Source organism: Epinephelus moara, chromosome 24 (genome assembly GCF_006386435.1).
Source record: "Epinephelus moara isolate mb chromosome 24, YSFRI_EMoa_1.0, whole genome shotgun sequence".
NCBI lineage: Eukaryota > Metazoa > Chordata > Actinopteri > Perciformes > Serranidae > Epinephelus > Epinephelus moara.
The window spans coordinates 50174451-50196566 of NC_065529.1; the positions used below are offsets into that span (position 1 = coordinate 50174451).

Here is a 22116-nt window from a genome sequence, read left to right on the forward strand (position 1 = left end):
GTCCACTGATGGACCCTGATGAGGACTGTTGGTCCACTGATGGACCCTGATGAGGACTGCTGGTCCACTGATGGACCCTGATGAGGACTGGTGGTCCACTGATGGACCCTGATGAGTCGGGGAGCAGCCCTAAATTCTCCCCAATACAATAAAATGCTCAACACTACAGATTCTGTGGCGTCCATCTTAACTGCGTCAACTGAATGAATGAGTTTTGACTGGAATGGAAGCTTTCACTGTCTTCACTCAAGTTGTGGCTCTTTCTCTTTCTCTCCACACTGAGGAGGAGGCGTTTGTGTCTGACAGGTTCCCTGATTGCACACGAAGGTCCGGCGGGAGCGCGCTCCAAGGCGTGAATAATCAACAGTAGATAAAAGACAGTCACGTTCAGATCAGAGCGATCAGCCTCTATTAATCCCGGCTGAAACCACACAAAGCAAACGCACTATTCTGAGTTCTGCAGTGGAGAGGGGAACGTGTGTCGTTTTCTCGCAGATGCACGTGTGATTCAAACAGGTGATGTGATGCCAGGTGAGAGTATGGAGCAGGGAACATGTCCAACGTTTCAGATCATGGCCAGATTAATTCATGAGGAGGCTTCAGAGTGAAGTTTATCTGTCTCATGTGTTAAACCTGTCTTAGTCTATTTCAGCTTGGTTTTATTTTCTATTGTCTGACATTTTTAATTGTATTTAAATGTCCTTTTATAATGTGTGTTTTTTTTTAAACTTTTTCTTGATGCTTTTGATGATGGAACTCTGAACTGCCTTGTTGCTGAAATAAATAAACTTGCCTTGCCTGAAGCACTTTGACCGTATGCTTTAACTCAGTATTCTCTATGACGCACAGTATATGTGAGTGTGGTTAGATGTCCACAGCCATTAACACTCTATAGCATTAGTTATTACTTCTACACAGCGTGAATCTGCAGCGGGAGGCTGCCTGAATGCTTCAGTCTGTTTTCATCATGTTCTGTTATTCAACACATTCAAGTGATGCCGTCGTAAATAAAATGTTAGCAGCCATCAGGAATAAGAGCTCAAAGGGTTGTGCCTGCAGCGCTCGTGCTGACAGGGTTAATTATAGGGATGCGCATGATTACTCGTCTAAACGATTAAACGTCCGCCCCCTCCGCTAGTCGGCACCAGAAATATTAGTCAGTTAAACCAATTAGTGTTTTATTCATGTACAAGGCAGCTTAACTGTCATGCAGCCGACTGCCACTAGTGGGTGCTACAGAGCGGTCAGACAGCAGTCCCCCTCCCCGCCGTAATGCTCGAGTAGATGGGACACTTGGATCACTACGGACGAGCAGTATGGAGATATTTTGTGGTTTTAAATGGCGCCGTCAGCCTCCATTAGGTGGAGTTGTGTTGCTACCTCCTCTCCCCTTGGATCTCTGCAAGTGATGTGAGGACTCTAAAACTTCACCTGAGCCTCCCTCGGCATATGGGTGAGTAGATAATGGCTGAATTTTCATTTTTGGGTGCACTATCCCTTTAAACTGGCGACTGTGATGTAGCCACACTCAGACCGATTTGACATCGTTCACCCAGAGACGCTGTGATCCCAAGTCTGAGAGGATAACGCTCATCACGACAATGACCTCGCAAGATATGCTTCCACTAAACTTTGGTGAAGGTAAAGGTTTCAGGAAGTTGATGGAATGTGGGGCGCAAAATGCTAACGTCCAGGCTGGAGCACATTCACCATATAATTATGTGTTGTTGTTTTTTTAGACTAGTCGACCAGTCTTAATTAAAAATTTTGTTTAAAATGTTGTTTTTTTATTATCTTTGTATAGTTTTTTCTTTCTTTGATTTGTCATTGTTCTTTGTAAAGTGTCTCAGAGAAGCGCTACACAAATCCAGTGTATTGTTATTATTAATATCAATCATTTCAGCTGCACAGTTTTGGGTAGCTTAATTTATAATAATATCTCTGTATTTTGTGTGTAAAAATCTTAATCTGTAGAGTAAATAAAGCGCTCAGATAACTGTAGTGACATGAACTTGGTTACATTCAGACACTGTGAACAGATAAAGATTGACTGTGAAGGTTCATCTAAACACATGAGAAATAATTTGCCCTAATAGCTCCTCTGATGAAGTGAACTGATTTATAGATGCTGCAGTGTTTCATCTTCTAAATGTAAATGCATTATGATGCACGTCATCAGCAGTATTTCACCAGGCTGTCTCACAGTGAACACGACGGACACAAATAAAGACTTAATGAATAAGTACAGTTGTGTTTGATGTGCACAGGTGGGCAGCTTCACACGCAGCCACGCAACAACATCACACTCACACGGAGCGAGGCGGGGCTCGTTATGTAAGTCTAAAGATAGTGTGACTTACAGATTTTAATTAGCATCTTCTCTGTGCTGCTGCATACTTTCAGCGCATCCTGTCTGATCAAAGAGAGCTGCTGCTTCATAATGGATTCAAACTAACAAGAACAGCCTCCAGAACATAAAGAGGCCACGTCGTTTTACTCAGCATCACTGGTAGTTTCAGTCAAGGAATATGCTCTCAGTGAGTGCTTCACTGGTTGCCATGCCAACGCCCTTTCTTACCACAGGGATAACTAATGATGAAGATTATTATTATTTCGTCAAGTTTTTTTTTAAATTTCCATCCGCTGTAAAATGTTCAGTGTAAAAATAACACTTGACATCGTAATATTGTCTCTGTGTGAACAATAAAGAGCTGCTGATGATGCAGCATGTACAGATCCATACACCACCTGTGAGTGGAGCACGTACTCAGTGCAGCAATGTAAAAATACAGCGCTGTAGTCACACTCCTCAAAGGAGACGTATTCTGCTCATTTTCAGGTTCATACCTGTATTTTGAGCTTTTACTACATCAGGTGTGTCAAACTCATTTTAGTTCACAGGCCACACACAGTCTGACTTCATCGCAGCTGGGCTGGACCAGTAAAACCATTACATAACATCCTGAAAATAACAAACACCTTCAAATTTTTCCTTTTTTGAATTTGTTTACAGAAGAATATTTTCAAAACACACATCCATTTAAAAGACAGATGACAAACAGCCTGTGATGTCCTCAGAAGAATAAATGCAATTTCAATATATCTCAGTTTTTCTACATTCACTCAGTTGACCACTCATTTCTGTACATTTCCTCTCCTGTGTCGTAATCCTGACATCACCACACCAAACTAAAGTGAAAGATAAGAACTGTAGAAGCAGCATTTTACATGAAGAAAGCTGCGACCTTTTGGTGGGCCGCTTCTGGCCCCTGGGCAGCATGTTTGACACCTCTGTACTAGAACATGTTTACATGCTCTAAGGTTCAAAAAACACTTTGTTCTCCTCATATTCTGTCTGTGCTGGAGCACCTGTATTCACCCTCTGTCTGACACGCCACAGTGTTTTTAAAGCTCCTGACAAGCTGATGGTCTGCTGTCGGTCAATGTTGGGCCGTCAGTAACCGTTTGTCGCTTTAGTCAGTTCAGTGCTTTCCACAGCGTTGGCCCTCATCAGCACTATTTGGTTCTTTTATCGTCGATTCAGCATGTTCAATCGGCAACAGCAACGGCGATGCTGGAGCCTGTCTGGGAATGAAATCACTCCGATTGTCAGCTCAGCTCAGCGACTGAGAAGAGAAACTGAAGTGACCTCAGTAAACAAAGAGCTAAAGTACAGAGGGAGTGAGATCAAAACAAACTTGTTCCATAAGGTCAGATTATATTTCTCTTTAGCAGAAACTTTTCCTGATGGTTTGTGTTATTGTTCAGCGGCGCACAGTAAATATGCTCTGTTCTTTAAACATTGTGTTATTAATGTGCTAACTGGCTAACAAACATCATGACGCTCGTCCTGTTTCCCTTTGTGAATGATGATAACAGACCTCTGCTATCTGCTGCTGTGGAGAGTTAACTCCTCTGACACAGGTGCAGGACGTACGCACTGGTTGGCCGACGTCTGTTGTTTTGCAGTATGTTCATGTGCAATTTTTTTGGCAGACACAAGGCAATGTCAGGCATGCAGCAGGGGCCCTCTTCACTAGCCTGGTGTGTCCAGATCCAATTCGCAAAATGCGAATGGGTCTGGACACGGAGTGTACATTTCCTCTATTCCCGAGGGGCGGGATCAACGGCTGTCACTCAAAGTGCCCCTTCACGCAATTGGAAAGACGGAAAACCAATCAGAGTAAAGGAAACGTGTGACGTAGGCTAGCACAACGCCACTGTAAACAGACCAGCGAGCTGCAGCGGAGATGAGCTGTGATGAAAGAGTGTTGCCGTCTTTGTGGATTTCCTCCTCAGTGTGGACTCCGAGTTGCATGGCTGTGATTCCCAGCTTGGTCGCTTCCCTGACCTGCTCCTCCATGAGAGCAACTAGTGGAGAAACAACAATAGCCACTGGGTTTTCACTGAGTCCCATCTTCTTCCCGATCAACGGAGCCAGTTGGTAAATTAAACTTTTACCAAACCCCGTAGGAAGGACGGCAAACACATCCTTTTGTTCAGTAAAAGCTTTCAGTGCAGCCGTTTGTTCTGCTTTTAAAGAAAATGTACATTCCAGTTGTTTCAACACATTTACCATCGCAGTTTCAAAATCAGTAGCAATGTTGGTTGTTTACGAAATGCATTCACTCCGCTCCTTGTCCCTCCTGTTCTGATGACGTGCCCGCCCCAAAGTAATAAATGGTTCTGATTGGCCTGGTAAGCTTTAACCGATGCCATAATGCGCCTTAATGATTGCATGGCCAGACTGATCTGCTGAGCAAAATAGAATATGAGCTCGCAAGACCAGGATGGTTTCACCAGGCTACCTCTTCACTGCTAGTTCTCTGAAGTCGGTTTGGCGTGTCTGGACCCAGTCTGCTCTGAATGGTCAGCACTTCCAAGTCTTTGTGCATCATTACAGCCAGAGAATGATAAATAGTGGCACTTTCTACAGCAAAGAAAAAGCTATAAAAACTTCTAAACCAAAGTCTTCAGAACCGGAAACGATCCAGCAGTAATACAATCTGAAATCGGCAAGAAATTAAACAAAATAATTTACCCACAAAATGACCATTAGTGTATAAAGTACTCACTGTGAGTTATGTTGACTTTGTGAAGAAAACTTTTTTCTTGCATGCCTCCAAAAAAGGTGGACAATCTTCATGAATTGAAGTGAACGGAGACCGTGTTTAACAACAGCAACACTGATCAAAACATCCGTTCACAAACTCTGAAACAACTCGTCCACTATAATCCAAGTCTCATAAGGCCCGTTTCCACTGAAGAAGTTCCTGGTACTATTTGGGGGGCAGGAACTTTACAGGAACGTCCTCTTGCTCGGCCCTCTCAACCGCAGTGTCTCCACTGAGAGAGCGGAGTAGGAGGAAGGTTCCTGTAAAGTTACCGGGCTCTGGATGTGACGTAACTGTTGCGCGACCATTTTAAAATGCCAGCAACGCCTGGGCCTCTTCGTCAGTCCATTTGTCATTCGATTTGTCTTCCATTTCTTGCTTTTCTTCTTACGACTCCTTTTAAAAATGCGACTCCTCGTCTGCTGAGTTTTAAAAATGCTGGCTATTTTGTCCATCCAGGAGTTTTTCAGGGCCGTCCTGAGTACCTACTCTGAGGCAGGGACTTGTTTAGCCCCTGTAAAAGTTCCAGAACTCTGTCCTGGTGGTTACTGCGGTGGAGACACGCACCAACGGCCCCGGCCCCATAAAATTACCCCGAAGTTCCTGCAGTGGAAACGGGCCTATTTATACATTCGTATGCTCAGTACTTCTCAAACACATGTCCCCGTCTGCAGACAGTCGACCTTCGGCTTGGTGTGTCAGGGCCTTAAGACAGGACGTGTGAGACAGAGGGTGAGTACAGGTGTTCCAGCACAGACAGGACGAGGAAAGTAAAGTGTTTTTGAATATTAAAGCTTGTAAACATATTTTCATAGAAACCCAAAGTATGAACCTGAAAATTAGCAGAATGCACCCTCTGTTAAACTGATCTTAGATACAGGTACTTTCTACCACTGATGAATAGTTACAGCACGACAGCATCTATCTACCCACGAGAAGATACTCTCACACAGTGACTCAGTTTCCAGTATTAGTTAATCTGCTGCGCTGTGGTCAGCCGGTGAGAGGAGAGATGGTGAGGCTCTGACAGGTAGTCGTATCCGTCTGTTGACTGACTGGAAAAAAAAGCGAATGGAAAAGAGTGGATCTGTCGTTGATACGTCAGCGTCAGTCTCTCACCTTCCCTGACCTGACATTTCAAAATGAATGAGGCTGACCCATCCATACACACCGTGTGTGTGTGTGTGTGTGTGTGTGTGTGTGTGTGTGTGTGTGTGTGTGTGTGTGTGTGTGTGTGTGTGACTGGTCCAGCCTATTCTCCGTGCTGTCAGTGGCAGGAAGAGTGGTAAGTGAAATATCAATTTCATCCAGAGTCCAATCATGAATTTGCATATTCATGGCGGTGGTAACTGGTATTAAAGCTGGCCGGCGGTCTGTGTGTCTCACATTCAGAGCCTGATTAGACGGCTGGCTGAAGGAGAAACTAACTTGTTATCCGTGTTACATGCAGCGCTTCATATCTTTTAATCATGTAACGACTCTCATGTGACACATCCTGCAGATGTGCTATATGAGGCATGCACTGCACGCGAGAGTGATGTGATGTCGCTCCAATAAACCTACAATAAAATAAAAACGTTGAATTCTCTCTTTGCTGCGACTGTTCAGGAGGCATTGAGCTGTACTAAATGACATTCTACCACTGTGTGACAGATGGTGCTCATCTGCAGGAAATTCATACATGCTTTATTAAAAATTAAATCTACAGAAAAGAGCAGACAGATCAGACAGCTGAGTGAGAACCAGCCGGCCCTCACATTAACCAGAATAATGTCATCCAGACAAAGTCACAAAAAAGTTAAAATTAACTAAAGTATAATCACGACAAACAGAAACGTATTAATTGTCTGTCAATCCACTGATTGTTTCAGTTGTATTTATTTTTGGGAAGTTTTATTAATCTTCTTTGTAAACTAAAGCTGGCCTAAATAAAATAAATGCAGTGGAGTTAAATATATTTTTATGTATTTAAATAGCTTTGGCAGTGATTTTGTTTTTAGATTCTTGGTGATGCAACAATAATCACTAGTATTCGCTGGCTCAACACGGGACATCGTTTTATAAACAGCTGCTTTTAACTGCGAAGTCGATTGTTTTATCACTCAGCAACAACCTGGACTTTAAACAACAGCGGAGTGCAGACATTCATCTGCTGAGTTGCCAGAAACAGCTGGATAGAGCAAAGCACGCTGTGTCACATTAAACATGTGTCACGGCTGATTTACACGGCATCACTATGACGATCACCTCATTATACTTTCTGCAGTGGAAAACAAAATGAAGAAAAGCACCTGTTAACAAAAGTGAGTCGAGTTGAGCTATGCAGTGGAAATGAAGTATCTGTAAAGTAAATGGTAAATGCATTAGCGCTTTCACACTACGTTTACTCATTCACACACTGTTGGCCCAGGCTACCATACAAGGGGCCACCTGCCACTCAGTTTAGACCCTGACTGGAGGAGCCGGGGTCGAACCGCCGATCTTCAGATTAGTGGACCACATGCTTTGCCTCCTGAACCCCCCATGGTATCACTGCACAGAAGGAAGTGTGCATCTACTGCTAGCTCATTTAGCAGCACTGAGCTAGCTAACGTTACAGCTCAGCCGACGAAGACGCCATCAATGTTACATCTTGTGCTGTGATGAGCACAAGCCTCTTGTCCATGAGTTGATGCACGCTTCCTTCTGCGTGGTGAAACGGTTGGCAGCATTAGTTTGGTGGAAAGAAAATTTTTACATGAAACTGCTCACAAGTTTCAAGCTGAGAGAGAGAGACATCTCTACGGCTGATATCTCCAGCACTCTGCAGCTCACACCAAAACTATCCAGACTGAGACACATCTCTACAGGTGAGAGGACAAATGTGGGTTTTTGATTTGAGGATAAACTGCTCCTTTAAAATGAGTAAAACATAAATTATTATTATTAAATTAGGTGAATATTTCTGTCTTTGTTTTACTGAGTTTAATGCAGCTGGTCCGAGCTGTGATGTATCTCTGAGGGAGAGAAGCTTTCACCTGGAGCCTCTGTGTATTTGACACAGTGTTGTCTGATGTGTTTGTATGACTGCCTCTGCAGACGCCATTTAAGTGGAGCTGCCCTCACTGCAACACGCTGAGAGGAAATACATTCAGTTATTTTTAAGAGGATTAAGAGGTTTGGTTTTCTGACTTACTTGATATTTCTGTGGAAAAGAACAACAGTGCTCATCAAACTAACGACTGTATGCAGTGCATTATTATTATTGGGATGAAGATTTAGACTGAAGCAGAAACAGACTCAGAGTCTCTCACAGGTTGGGTCCACAGTGGCTTTGAATTGTGCATGAAATGACTGAACTTAATGATTTAGGGAGGAAAGCTTGACAGTCTTTTTCCATCTGTGATTTTCACTCAGTCTCTCTTCTGGGTGTTCATTAAAATAAATCAGAGTTAAAAGCAAATACTGAAGCCACTGAGGAGGAACAGGAGCAAAACCTGGAGAAGTGAGTGGAGTTAGTGAAACAGAAATGTGCCTGGTTGAAAGCAGGAAACTGACTCCAGCTGTATGATGGTACTGTAGCTTATTGTTGTTTTGTGCCTCCCAGTTTAAAGTGAGCTGCGACTGTGGCAGGTCGAAGGCTATTAATAGCAGAGCCAAATATTTTGGCACATATTTTTGACATCCTGTGGTTCTGAGGGAGACTCTGAGCCACAGTAACAGGCTGTATACAGATACCTCCCTTTAGTTTGATGCTTACCATGAAGTGATCAGGTACTGAGCCAGGTTGATGGCTATCGGTGTGCCGGTGATGGTGACGTGACGGTCACTGGTGCTGTCGATCTGACTGCCGATCTTGATCTGAGCCCCCGACACCTGCCGGATCTCGTTTATCTTGGTGCCCTGGCGACCGATGATTGAGCCAATCAGCTGTGGGGAGGATGAGACGAAGAGGATTATAATTAGAGACATTTACTGCAGCGTGATGAGTTTCTCAAAGTGAGGACTGTATTATTTTATTTGTCTGCAATTCATCCGTGTCTCTTTCATCAGATGTTTATTAATCTTTCTGTGTCATATATTTTTGGCGTGGAACTCCATTTGAATGCTTTTCAGTCTGTTTTCAAAGACCAGGAGGAGACGGAGTCACTGGGGTGTCGGTGCTTAAACTGCGGATGCCTGGCTTGTATTGCACTTTGTTCAATGGGATGTTTTATATTGTTGTATAGATGTGGATGGCTTCATTTTCAGCCACAAAACTCCTTTAGCTCTGTTTACTATGTTAGCTAGGGTGACCATATTTTGATTTCCAAAAAAGAGGACACTCGCCCCGGCCACGAGATAGCCTACTTAAATGATACTCGCAGTTTACTCAAAGATGCCTTATAATTTTAATATATTTAAAGTTTATATGTATGGATAGAAAATTCAGTTATATTACAAAATAATATCTCTCAAAGACAGAAATTTAGATAGGCTTCTCAGAGGTTACTCAACTTGCTTTTATTATGCCTAAAATAATAATCTTTTTACAAGTTTCAATTGTACAAAAATAAATATAAATGTAAAATAAATGTAAAATCTCTGGAATGAAACAATGATAGAAATAATGTCTCTTCTGTATTAGAAAAATCAACTTGTAAAATAATAGCTATCTTTTCAAGTCTTACTGGACAAATAAACAAATAAATAAATAATATTAAATAATGTTCTAAATAATGTCTCTTCTGTATTACAAAATCCAACTTTGAGCTCCCTGGCACCTTTATTAGACACACAATCATATGTGCCAGCTTTGCACACGGTGCACTCAGCCTCCCATATATCCCGACCGGGTCGGGACGGTAAGTTGGGAATTTTTTCTGCAGTTCATCTGTGAAGCTGCACTTGCGCTTTGGCATCTTGGAAGCTTAGAATAATGCTGCGCCGCCGGTGTCTGCTGCTTCCTCGTTGTGAGTGTTGGAGATCCGCCGATAAGGCAGCCTCTCGGGGCTTACACACACACATACACACACACACACACACGGAAAACCGGACATTATCATCAGATTATAAACACCCCCCCAGACAGGACGTGAAAAGAGGACATGTCCGGGCAAAAGAGGACGTTTGGTCAGCCTAATGTTAGCACCACTAGCCATGCTGACACTGCTAACAGTGCTAACAGTGATAACATAGCTAACAATGCTGAAAGGGCTTTGTTGCTCAAAACTGAGGTGCTTACTCAGCGGAGCGACCTCTGGGGAGACCGGAGGGCGGGGACAATGTGTCCACAGCAACCCTGCTAGGTCAGGACGGGGTTACTAACAACATATGTGTTCAGGCTGCTAATTTGTCCTGTAGGGGTCACTGTATTATCATGTGTGTCTGCCAATACAGGTAGGAACCATTCATTAAGGGACAGGTGTTGACAGACAGGGGAGCACACACAGCTTTTTGACCACAACGCCAGGTGTTCTCTGCTCAACGGTGAAAATTTGTACCTTTGAACGGTTTATGGACACAGGTTCATGAATGTTTGACAGCGGTGACAAATAAATGATGCACCAAAGAAGACCAAGAAGTGGACTCTTTGTTTTTACCTGAAGAGCTGCGGCCGGTTTGGTCAGGTGAGCGCATCAATTAGTAAGTAGCCCGTCCATGCAGCTCCTCAGTGGCTTTAAGTTTAGGCTTAGCCAACATAAGTGATGAAGAAGACGCTTTGACTTCTGTTTCTCCGCCACTTTAATGGAACTGAGCCTTTGTTAGTCAGACCTTTATGGTACATCAGATAATCACGGCCACATAATAATCATGTGCTGACATTTGTCCACCTCAGTTGACATAAACGAGGAGGACTAAATGTTAAAAACCACGACTACAGCGCTGACAGGCCTCCACCCTTTCATCCTCTGCATCCATTCCTCTTGTTATCGCTTCATGTCTGTCTGAGAATATGGAGCAGCAACAGGTGGTGAACTCTGACTCATCTGCGCGCCATGAGCTCAGTGTGTCTGTGTGTGCTATACTAGTCCCAGTGGGGGTTTTGTCATGCAGTGGATGTCACAGTAACAATAGACAGATAGTTACTGAGCTCCTCTGAGTGTCAGCTCACACCATAAATATGTCTCGTTACCTTTTTTTTTCCCTACAGGACAAACAGGCGTTGGCTGTGCTGCGTCTCCTCAGTGTCAGGGTTACATTTGGAGCTGAACTGCTTAAAAAAACTGATGTTCTGATGTAAATGTTCACAGATCAAATAGAAACTTGATAATAACTAAACAGCAGGACTGAAAATATCAGCGAGGATCGAGGTCAAATGAGACCAGGTTTCATTTTTCTCTGACAAAACAATAACTGTTAATGACCCTGACACTCTGTTATCATGTAGAGGAAGTGTTGGTGATACTTTCCTCTTGATGCAAAGTATCTGACGGCGTGAAACACAGGTGGAATATATTTAAAGATTTAGGTGTCTCGCGATAATGAGGAGACACAGTGTCAACACCAGGGAGGGCGTTAATGTAATGCAATTAAAAAACATAACAACAATGGTAAAGAATCAGTGTACAAACAGATAATTAACTCTGCACAGCTCATTAGTCTGAAATGTATCAGACACACAGAATTAAATCATTTTATCTTTTACAGTTAATTATTGTTTTACTTGTTAAGAAAATTAAGAGGCAATAATGTAATAAAACTTTGCCTCAGAGATTAGTGATTCGTTTCAGGTTAATGAGTTGTAATGAAAGGAAATGTAATTCTCATTCCACCCACTGTCTTATTATTATTGTTATTAGTTTATTTGTGATCATAATATAATTATCATTTCATGAAATCAAAACAAGCTGTTAGATTTCAGAATAATTCTATGATCACAGATAAACAAAGCTTGTTCTGTCAAGACGAGGATGTAATTACTTTGTGATCCTTAGAAAACACATATTACATAAAAATACATATTTTCTCTGCCTCTGAGCCACAGTGCACACACTGGAGGAACAAGACTCATGCAAATAAAATGATCCAAAATAAACTACAAGTTATTTTGCTTCAACTGCGATGACAAAAAGAAAATTGCAGGCTGTCAGATAAAACAGAATTATTAACACACTGTAACTTAACCTCACACAAGGTCAGTTTAAGTGCAGTGCTACAGGTAAGTGACAAAAACCAACATAACAAAATGTTTACTGATTTATTTTCTAACGCCTGGGTCTTCAACAGGAGGTCCTCACAGCCAAATTACTGCTTAATAAATATTTTTTCCCTTTCAAAAATTAAAATGTGTCTGAAAATACACATTAACATGAATCCAGCATATTATTAGCAAGACTGGCCTATTCATGAAACCCTTTTAAGTTACAGCACATTAGTAGTAGGCTAAAGCTGAAAACACGTAGATGCATTGCATCATGTGCCGCGCATCAAGTACCGCCCCTCGCACCAACAGGTCATGTCACGCCACACTGTGTTATAGTGCTGCACGATTTGATAAAAATGTGCGATTGCGATTTGAGTGGACGATATCGCGATTTGCGATTGTGATTACGATATAATAAATAAATGGTATCATGAGTCTTGTTGCTTGATTCAGTGTTTCCCTACATTATATCAGGGGGGCATTGACCTGACATAGTTATTGTTATGGACAGACAGTGTGTCAATGACCATCAACAGACTGAGCACAGTCAAACACACTGCTCACACAGCAGCGCAGCACGGAACTGTACACACAGCAGAGTGAGCATATGTTGCGTTCAGGCGTTGTCACGTAAATGTTAATTCCAGCATGCCACAGCACAACACAGCAGCGTGTAAAGTGGGCCGAACCCGAGCAAACTTTTGCTCAATTTTTCATTTGTTATTATATAGTTTGTTATGGAGTCCATGATTTCCCTGTGACACTTACAAATGTTTGTGTAACTGTGCTTGGAAGTTGTTGTATGAGGCTCTGGTGTCTTTCAGTTGTCTCTTTGTCTTGAACGTTACACGGCTTGGCTTTCTCTCGCATGCACTCTTCCTACTTTTCTCTGTGCTGTCTCAAGTGTTGATATAGATTGGTCGTGTTGCCGCGGGACGTGTTTAAACTTTCACACGGCACGTCTTTCTGTTCAATGTCGCCGTACCTGAATCCACAGTATCGCCATGTAATAGACGTTGCGTTTTTTCCGCCACCAACTCGCTGCACGCTGGATAGTCACCTGCATACGTGCTGCACACACCAGGATAGCTTGTGGGCGTGATGTCAACAAACTCCACACACTACAGCAGAGGTAGTCACGTTCACAGGCACACACGTTAACATTTATTTACATTAAATCGCAAATCACAGCCTTTAATGCAGTTATGTAATCGCACAGCCTGACATCGCGATTACAACTGCGATTAGATTAATCGTGCAGCACTACTGTGTTAACAGAAGACCACACTAAGTTATTACTACTTTTACTAAAAGATCTTTCACCTCTGCGTTAGCTTAAAACCATAAAGGTGTGGACACTTGCAAATTAAAACTGGTTTCTAACACAAAGAGCCAATCTTCAGAGCTGTGGCCAGGCATCATCTTTTTGTCATTGTCTTTATACTGACAGGACGGTGGGTCGTTCAGCTCGAGTTATTTCTCAAACTCAACAACGACTCTATGCTAATCATTCTTCGATGAACACGAGAGACAGTGACAGAGTTCTCTTTCCACATCCATGGTGAGGAGAGGAGTCGAGCTGCTACGGGAGCAGAGAAGAAGAGCTGCGATGGGAGCTGGTGTGTACGAGCAGAGAGTGAGTGAAGGAAAAATGCATTTAATCCAGAGGTGGTGAGGCTGGATGTAGGACAGTGGCGTGTAGTGCAGTAGGGCAGCATGTTCAGGAGCGCTGACGTGCGTCTAGTCACCGCCGGTGTGGTGTTTGGGTGCGTGCTGTTAGGCGCCAGTGTGTTTTGGCCTTAACTGTTCGGCATGACGACGTTCTGTGGTGTCATTTAGCCACTTGTTAGCAACCGCCTATTTAAAGACACATAAAAGCTTAAAAGTTCACGAGTGTGGTATTTTGTCAATCAAAACATGAAAGTCTCTTAAGCTTGTGTTAATCACAGACCTTATTTTAGGTCTCAAACCAAAAACCTGTTCAAAAAACACGTTGACTTCAAGACGAGGGGACCAGGAGTGCTAAAATGCTAACTGGTGTCTGACCTTCAGGAGTCGTTCACTCTATTGAGAACACTGTTGAAGGAAACATTGAAATGGGAATACAGAGTGTGAGGAAACACTTTTAGAAATAACTTTACAGCTCTACATATGTTGAGGTCAAAGGTCGGGGTCAGGTGTTTGTCTGGGACTGTATTTATACGGTGCTTTGACAACACACACACACACACACACACTGATGGCTGCAGGCTGCCATGCCCCGTCCAGGCCAACCATCAGTGTTTCGCCCAAGGACTACGTGACACATGGACAGGAGGAGCTCTACCTGCTGAGTCACCGCCTCCCTCCACTCTGTTTTAAATCATTTTTGAATGAAACTTGCAAACATTGACACAAGAGACCGAACTCTCATCAATCCTCTCTGCACTCAGGCGTCTCACTCTCTCCTCCTCTCTGTTCCTTTTTATCCGCCTCTGACCCAGATCTTTCCTTTATTCACACTGTCGGTTTCCTCTTTTCCTGCATCCCTCACTCAGCGTCTTTCATTCCTTCATTGTTGCTGTCGCTTTCTCTCTTTTATAATCTTTACTTTTTTCTCTTCTCTCTCGCTGCACCACAAACATTCTTTCCTCACAAGTCATCCAGCCGAAAAGCTCTGATGTAGATCTGCTCTGTGAGCTATAGAGGGCTATTCCTGGAAAGGGCTCTGATAATACAAGTGTGTGTGTGTGTGTGTGTGGGAGCTATAACAACACTGTGAGAGACAGAAGACAAAGTGCCAGCTGACAACAACCAGGTCAGAACCATTTGTGCGAAATCCACCTTTAGCCGCCATTCGACCTCTCAAACGGCCTCATTGTATCATAAAGCGGCTCCTGTGAGTCATAACCAGCAGAAACACACACGGTCGCACGGTGACTCATACCTGCACCCTCTGATCATCATCACAGGATCATAAGCTCACTTGTATACGAACATAATCACAGTGGACGTACAAAATTAATTTAAGCTACATAAAAAATACAGTTTGATTATAAAAATGTTTTCCCGTTTAGCTCATGTGGCTTTTTTGTCTCATTATTTTTATGCAATATACAAATAATCTTCTACTTCCTGTGTACTAGAAACTATGTACATATACTGTGGTGCTAAATTGCAACAACTAATCAACATGTTTTGCAGGAAAATGCAATCGCAGATTAGAGTTTGTTATCAATATAATGAGGGAATGTTAATTAATCTTGTTCAGGATTAAAGGTTTTTACTGTTGTGTTCTCACAGACATTTGGTTATTGTTAGGGAAAGATCAGCGTCTTTGTTTAGTGACTTAAAGCAGGAGACATGACATGCTTCCATCATCTAACCTTAAACCAGACCACACTTAAGATTTAGGATGTGAACCTCTCGTGTCAAATCATCTTTTTTCATTGTCACTCTTGGCCGTGCAGAGTAAAGTCATTTCCATTGCCAGTTTAGACACGCCATGCCACACCAAGCCGCATCGGAGACGGACCTTCTCAGGAGTAGGTCCTAAAGCTGAGCTGCCCATCCATCTCGCCTACCGCACCCACCTCCTCTCACATTTGTAGCTTCTACCTGAATCTCTGTGGTTTGGAGTTTAGTCTCTGTCCTGCTTCCTGTTTTTACTTTAGATATCTGCTTTATTTTACTGTTTCATCTTCACTATCAGCCGTATTACAGTTGTGTGAAGAGACTGCTCGAAAACTGTTGTGTTTCAGATGATACGTCATATTTGTAGTCGACCAATGAATATGAGTTTACATATCACCTTGGGTTTGTCCTTCACCTTCTCAAAATGATCCCACTGCCAGATTTTTGGCGAATGTTGGGCCGTTTTGCCGGCAAGCTGCGAGCGTTTAGACACACAGAGCCGGATTGGCGAATTGATCCGAGGTGCCCAATTTTCCGCCTCGTAGGGTAGACATATTGGAGGAACCATTTTGGTTTAAGAAGAACGAGGCAGCCTTCTGCAACAGGAGGGGCTGTTGATGACTTGTGGGAGGAGCTGTTGATGACGCCGCATGTGCGAGCCACTGGCGGTGGATAAACAGGAAACAGCTGATAGCAGGAATTAGCGAGCAGCTAGTAGCAAGAGGGAAACACAAACCTGACAGACACTGTAAAGATGAGCAACTGGGGAGACAAGGAATTGTGCGCCCTCCTTGTCCTCGCAAACGAAGAGGCCATTAACCATCAGATGACGGGGACGGTGAAGAACGGGCCGACTTACGAGAGAATCACTGAAGGACTGACCAGCCGCGGCTTCCCTCACACGTCACTGTTTACGTCACACGCTGAGCTACACGTTTTGTTACTTGCTCACGCCCCCCATTGCCCCGAAAAAGGCACATTCTGTATAAACAAAAGTAGGTAGGCGGCATTTTGCTGCACTCCCCGATTTTGTTTTTATACTGCCAATGCTGAAAAAAGACTGATTGGGCTTTCCTGCAAATTTGCACAACTCCTGTTTAAAAAGAGCTATAAACTAGCCTGTGGAATAACCGCAGGTACCAGCCCTGGAATTTAACCTGACTCCTGTCTGACTGCTGAGCGTGGACACTTCCTGTGTCTGTCCTTTCAAATTAAAGTCACACATGGTCCAGTCATACAGGTTTGGATTTATTTTGACAAGGCGCAGCTCCTGATAGAGTTTCATGTTTGTTTGCTTTTCTACAACTAAGCGACCAATGAAACTTTGCCAACTAATGTCCTTTCTGGTCACATTTGGTCGACTGTCAGGAGGCAGCTCTACTAATTTGTAATATTTGGCTGTATAAATCAAACTGACTTGATGTTTAATGAAGAACATTAAAGCTACATGCAAATGTCATGACTCAGCCCACTTTTTACCAGGAGATAAGAGTGGCGGCAGCCCTCAGTGGGAAAACAAGTTTTGGCTTTTACACTTAGTGCAAGGTTGATTGCTCTGGAGATGTGAGGTTTTCACAGGATGCTGTACAGTGGTATGTGTCGCCCCTCTGAGCAGCTTTATGTAAGTGCTGTTGGGTAAAATCAGCTTAAAGCTGAAGAGCAGAGGAGGAGGAGGACGGACCGAGGGCTATTTTTGGGCGATTCCCTGCTGCCCTTGTAATTTGGAAAGGTTTACTGAAGGAGAGAGAGAGGGAAAGAGAGGTGGAGGAGAGTGTCAGACAGGGTTGTTGTTAAATCTCTAACTGTGAGCTATAGGATGTCATTAAGCTGCTCTGCTTGGCCCTGCTCAGTGACTCACTTCCACACACACACACACACACTTCCATGCTCAGGGTCTTAAGCCGCTCTCTCTGCTCTTGTGTCTTATTCTCTCAGGTCAGTTGTATGTGCTCACATGTGAGCTGTATGTTTAATGTGTGTTTCTGTGTGTGTGTTCATGACTCTGTATATTAATACCACACAGAAACATGAATGGAGACTCGGGGGCCTTGGCAATGACGATGACGATGACGATGATGACGGTGCTTTATTTATACTTGCAAGGTGACAGCACCTGCAGAGGTGTTGATGATCTCGTCAGAGTTTCCTGTGAAAGCATGACCTCATGCTCATCTGTCTGTTCTTTACTGTGCTTCAGACCGTCATCCATAAAGACTCAGTGTGAGGAAGTGCTGCCTGAATGTGACTGCACGAGTTCCTGCAGAGAAATCATCAAAAGTCTCCTGCTATTAGATTCTGAGGGATGAAAGGGAGAGTGGCTAAGCCTGAGGGAGAGTGAACCTGAAGTGTCTGTGGTGTGAGAGTTCAACTTGGCAACAGTGAAACTCTGCACTCTGCTGTCTTTGAGTCACCTCATCGTGTCATGTTAATGCACAGTAATTCCCCTTTTCGACAGCCATGGGCTGGTTTGGCTTGGTGTGGTTTGGTGTGGTTTGGGCCGTCAGCCCAGCACTGCAGGGATCTGCATTTCCATTCCAACAGGGCTACCTGCTGGAAGGTGTGTCTTTAACTGATGACGGCTCGTCTTGAGTGATGACGTTTAAAAGCAGCGGGCTGATCCACGACTGTTATTTCTGCTGCATGTGTTTTTCCATCACGCAGCAGGGCAGGTTAAAGAAGTTTACCTGTTGGAGGTGAGCTGTTTGCAGAGGTGCAGTAAGTCTGCAGCTCTTCATCAACATCTCACTGTGGCTGTTTCTGCTTTTACTCTTCCTCCCTGCCGTATAACTGGACTTGTCTTTATTGAAGAAAAGCTGCTAACGAAGTTCTGCTAATTCAGTGACAAACACATTTCATTTCCTGTAGATTCTTCACAATAAATTTCTTGTTGTTTTCTTTTGTATAAACTTATATTGTGAAGCAGCAAAATAAGGAAAGTTTTTGAGCAGCAACTTCACACAACTGCCTACTCCGACAAAGGACCATCTCTGGTGCAGCTCGACATGACACAGTCTAAACTGATGATGGAAACATAAATTGGCAAGTCACTTGAGACTCGTGTGGAATACCGGCGCTTGGGCAGTGACTTCCAGCATGATACATGGTTGGTTGCTCCAGTGGCGACAAGGGGAAATGCGGCGTAACAAGGTAATTTAATGGGGCGAGAGTCCAGGTAGGGTGGGCGGGAGGGGTGGTGGATGGGTCCAACAACCACCAACTTTTACCCCGAGAGGCTGGTGTTTGCTTCCCATATGATTGTAAAGCTAAACCCTGTTTTTTTTACAACTGTTTTGTCTCATCATGAATCTCTGGTCTAAACTGGGCGCCATGCACGGTGTACACAGACGGACTTAGAGCTGCCGACTTGTGATCCGATCACTCAGGACATGTTGATACCAGATGTGAACAGAGCCTGTGAGAGCAGCCACTCTCTTTGTTTTCTGTTGACCAACATAAAAACATTCAGCAGCAGTAACCTCAGTGGGCTGACAGCAGGGTGACCCTCTGATCTCTGATCAACACATTGTTTCTGTTATTATTTAGGTTCAGTAATGAATAAATTACACGTGTGATGAACAGTTAAGATTCAGGATTTGCTAAAAACATTCAGGGATTACGCCCCATAAACCGCCACTGGCGCCGCGTATGACTATAATAATAATACAGTTATTGTTTAGGTCGGAGGGTTTGTTGTCATCACTGGTAACACGGCGTCCTGTGAGATCAGATGCTGAAGTTGATTCAGCTGTATTTATCTGTGCCCTTTACCGTCTCTGACGTTCGGACCAGTTAAGAAAACATGAGCTTCATTTCAAAGGTATGTTGTACGCTCGTGTTTCCAGTGTGAGTCAGTGTTGCCGTCAGATGCCAACGTAAATGTCTCTGCTTGGTTTCTATGGGCTGATTAACAGAGCGGAGGTTTGAGGCTGACAAAACAAACCAAACTGAGAGTGCACATGTTAGTGTGATCATGTTCTTAGGTTTCTTTTATGATTTTAGTTAAAACATTTACAATAACCACATAAACAGACGTCATTTCTAAGTCCGATCAGTGGGTGAGAATTCATGTCAGTGTCATATTTATTGTTTTGATGCCTGATGAGAGTTTTGGAAGGAGCTGTGCTGCTGTGTGAGGAGGTGAAGTTTCACACAGCTGGACTCTGACAGGATGAGTTACTGCCTGAGATCGACGGGAGGAGGGAGAGATGAGCGGGACAGAGACACAGTGGCCAAAGGCTGTCTTATGAACAAAAGGTCACCGCTCTGACCTCGCAACAGTCAACATGTCCATCAAATGTCAGACGTCCTTGAGTGTGACACTGAACTGTTAACTGTCCGCTTCACTGCCCTCATAGCGACGTGTCTTCAGCTGCTCCAGCTTATTTAGAAAAAGGAGTCCCTTATTTGATATGTGCACGTGTGCCTTTGGCGAGTTTACTGCACGACGCTCGTGAAGGTTAGAATAATTTGATTTCTATTGTACGTCTGCAGCTGCGTGCATAAAAACCAAGTCAATAAATAAAGAACTAAAGTGAAATACAAAACAAATGATGTGCATTTTCTTTTTATGTTTGCACTGACTGTGTCTTCATGAACTGAAAAGCAAATGTTAGCAAATGTTGGGCATAGTGCAAAGTATAGTGTGAATTAAACAGTGACAACTAGGGAGGTCAACTCTATCTCCAGGGTGTAAAATGGGACGATGTTTTTCCTTTGTGGCAGTTTTGAGCAGGCTAAAAAACACAGCTCGAGACTGACAGTCACAAACTTAAATTAAATCAAAGGGAATTATGATCTGTTATACACAGTAAAAAGGCGTTTAAAGATATTTTCATATGAAAGATTACATTTAAGTTTGTTTCATTAATGTGTACGATTAAATCTGTGTCCATTCAAAGGTACAGTGATTAAACTTATTTTTTATAAGAGCTGTTTTTGTGATGGTAAGAAGTCTCAGGGCCGCTGTGAAGCTGCACCTAGTTGGGGCAACATTAACAGTTTGTCTTGGGTTTGTTGGTTATGAGTTATATAGGATGGACTGTGCAGCAGGAAATGTAGAGGGATCTTCACACTAACTAAGGACAACATTTGCTCCTGATCAGAGCACGTCTTCTGCTCATAGCCACATAGTCCATATTCAGTTATATCTTTTGTACTTACATCGTTTGGAATGAGGAGCTCCTGAGATGTGGTTTGGGAGTTGGTGTCCATCCCTCCTGAGACAGACAGAGACAGACAGGGACAGAGACAGACAGGGACAGAGACAGAGACAGAGACAGAGACAGAGACAGAGACAGAGAGGTAATTGTCATTGATTTTATGTCATGAGTGGCTGATTTCTTTTATTGTCCTCCGACGCAGAACACAGACGCAGCAGACAACCACACACACAAGACGACTGAATTTAACTCCAAGTCTTAAAGACTTTATTCTGGCGAGGAGGAAACAGCAAAAGGAAAATGTGAAGCGAGGCAGAGATGCTGCCAAATAACGAGCCATCAAAAACTGAAAGTAGAGACACTAAAAAAAAAATATATATATATATATAAAAGAGTCTACAGTTCAAAATGACAAAATATTTCAACACTAAGACATGATTCATTTTTAAATGTATTTTACTCGATATGATCTTTCTTTCTCTTCCTCATTTCCTTCCTTCTTTCCTTCCCTTCACTCCTCTCCTCAGGGAGTGGCCTGTCACAGCGAGCTAAACCAACAGTTCCTCTAATAGAGTGTGTGAATGTGTGCTGGCAAGTGACTTTCGTGCGTGTGTGTGTGTGTGTGTGTGTGTGTGTGTGTGTGTGTGTGTGTGTGTGTGTGTGAGGTTGTGTGAATTATTTTCACGTCCACGACTGATGAGTTTAATACCTGAGACATAATGGAATAATCAGCCATCCATATCCCCACAAGATAATCTGCTCCTCTCTCATTCTGCGCCGTGCATGCGTGGTTTGCATTTGTTGGAGAAATTACATGACAAAGTGTCTCTTTAACGGTGAAAAATGTGAATGGATCCGACTAACACACATTTTATTTCACACCGCATGTACTAAAACACTCAGCACACGGTGGAAGAAGCACTCAGATCTTTACCTTAAGTAAAAGTAGTAGTTCCACAGAGTAGAAATACTCCATTACTCCAATACTCCACCCCTCAGTCAGCTGCGATTCTTCAAGTCAAGCAGTCATTTTTTGGTCGTTCAGTGTGCAGTATAGTTCTGGGGATGTTGTGCTTTATAGATTTAGCTGACATTTAGATTTAGCTGCAGATCGAGCACTACTTGCTTTTGTGCTGTTCTCAGTTACAGCAGCTGGGTGGTCACAGACCCAGGTGAGTCTGAGTGAGAGTGAGGCAGCTGCTCGGAGGACGAGAGGCTTTTCCTGGTCAGGCTCAGAGAAAACTTTATCTTCTGCCTTCTGCTTAGAAGCTCACAGCAACTTAATACGATACAGTCTCTCTGTTTGATATATAGTGTCGGCAAAAAATGCTGCTGCACATTTCCG

The 22116-nt window shown here is 43.2% G+C and overlaps 1 protein-coding gene across 3 annotated transcripts in view; it reads right to left on the minus strand.

Moving 5' to 3' along the window:
• The window catches only part of pcbp4 (poly(rC) binding protein 4), a 536281-nt gene that overhangs the window by 321318 nt on the left and 192847 nt on the right, over nucleotides 1–22116 (minus strand). For all 3 annotated transcript variants that reach the window (XR_007569440.1, XM_050037692.1, XM_050037691.1), the window contains exons 13-14: nucleotides 20773–20828; nucleotides 8854–9023 (exon numbers count right to left, since the gene is read on the minus strand). Coding sequence is in view for 2 of the 3 variants with exons in the window: in XM_050037692.1 (XP_049893649.1) it covers nucleotides 8854–9023; nucleotides 20773–20828 (226 nt within the window). In the remaining variant the exon portion in view is untranslated. The remainder of the gene's footprint in view (nucleotides 1–8853; nucleotides 9024–20772; nucleotides 20829–22116) is intronic.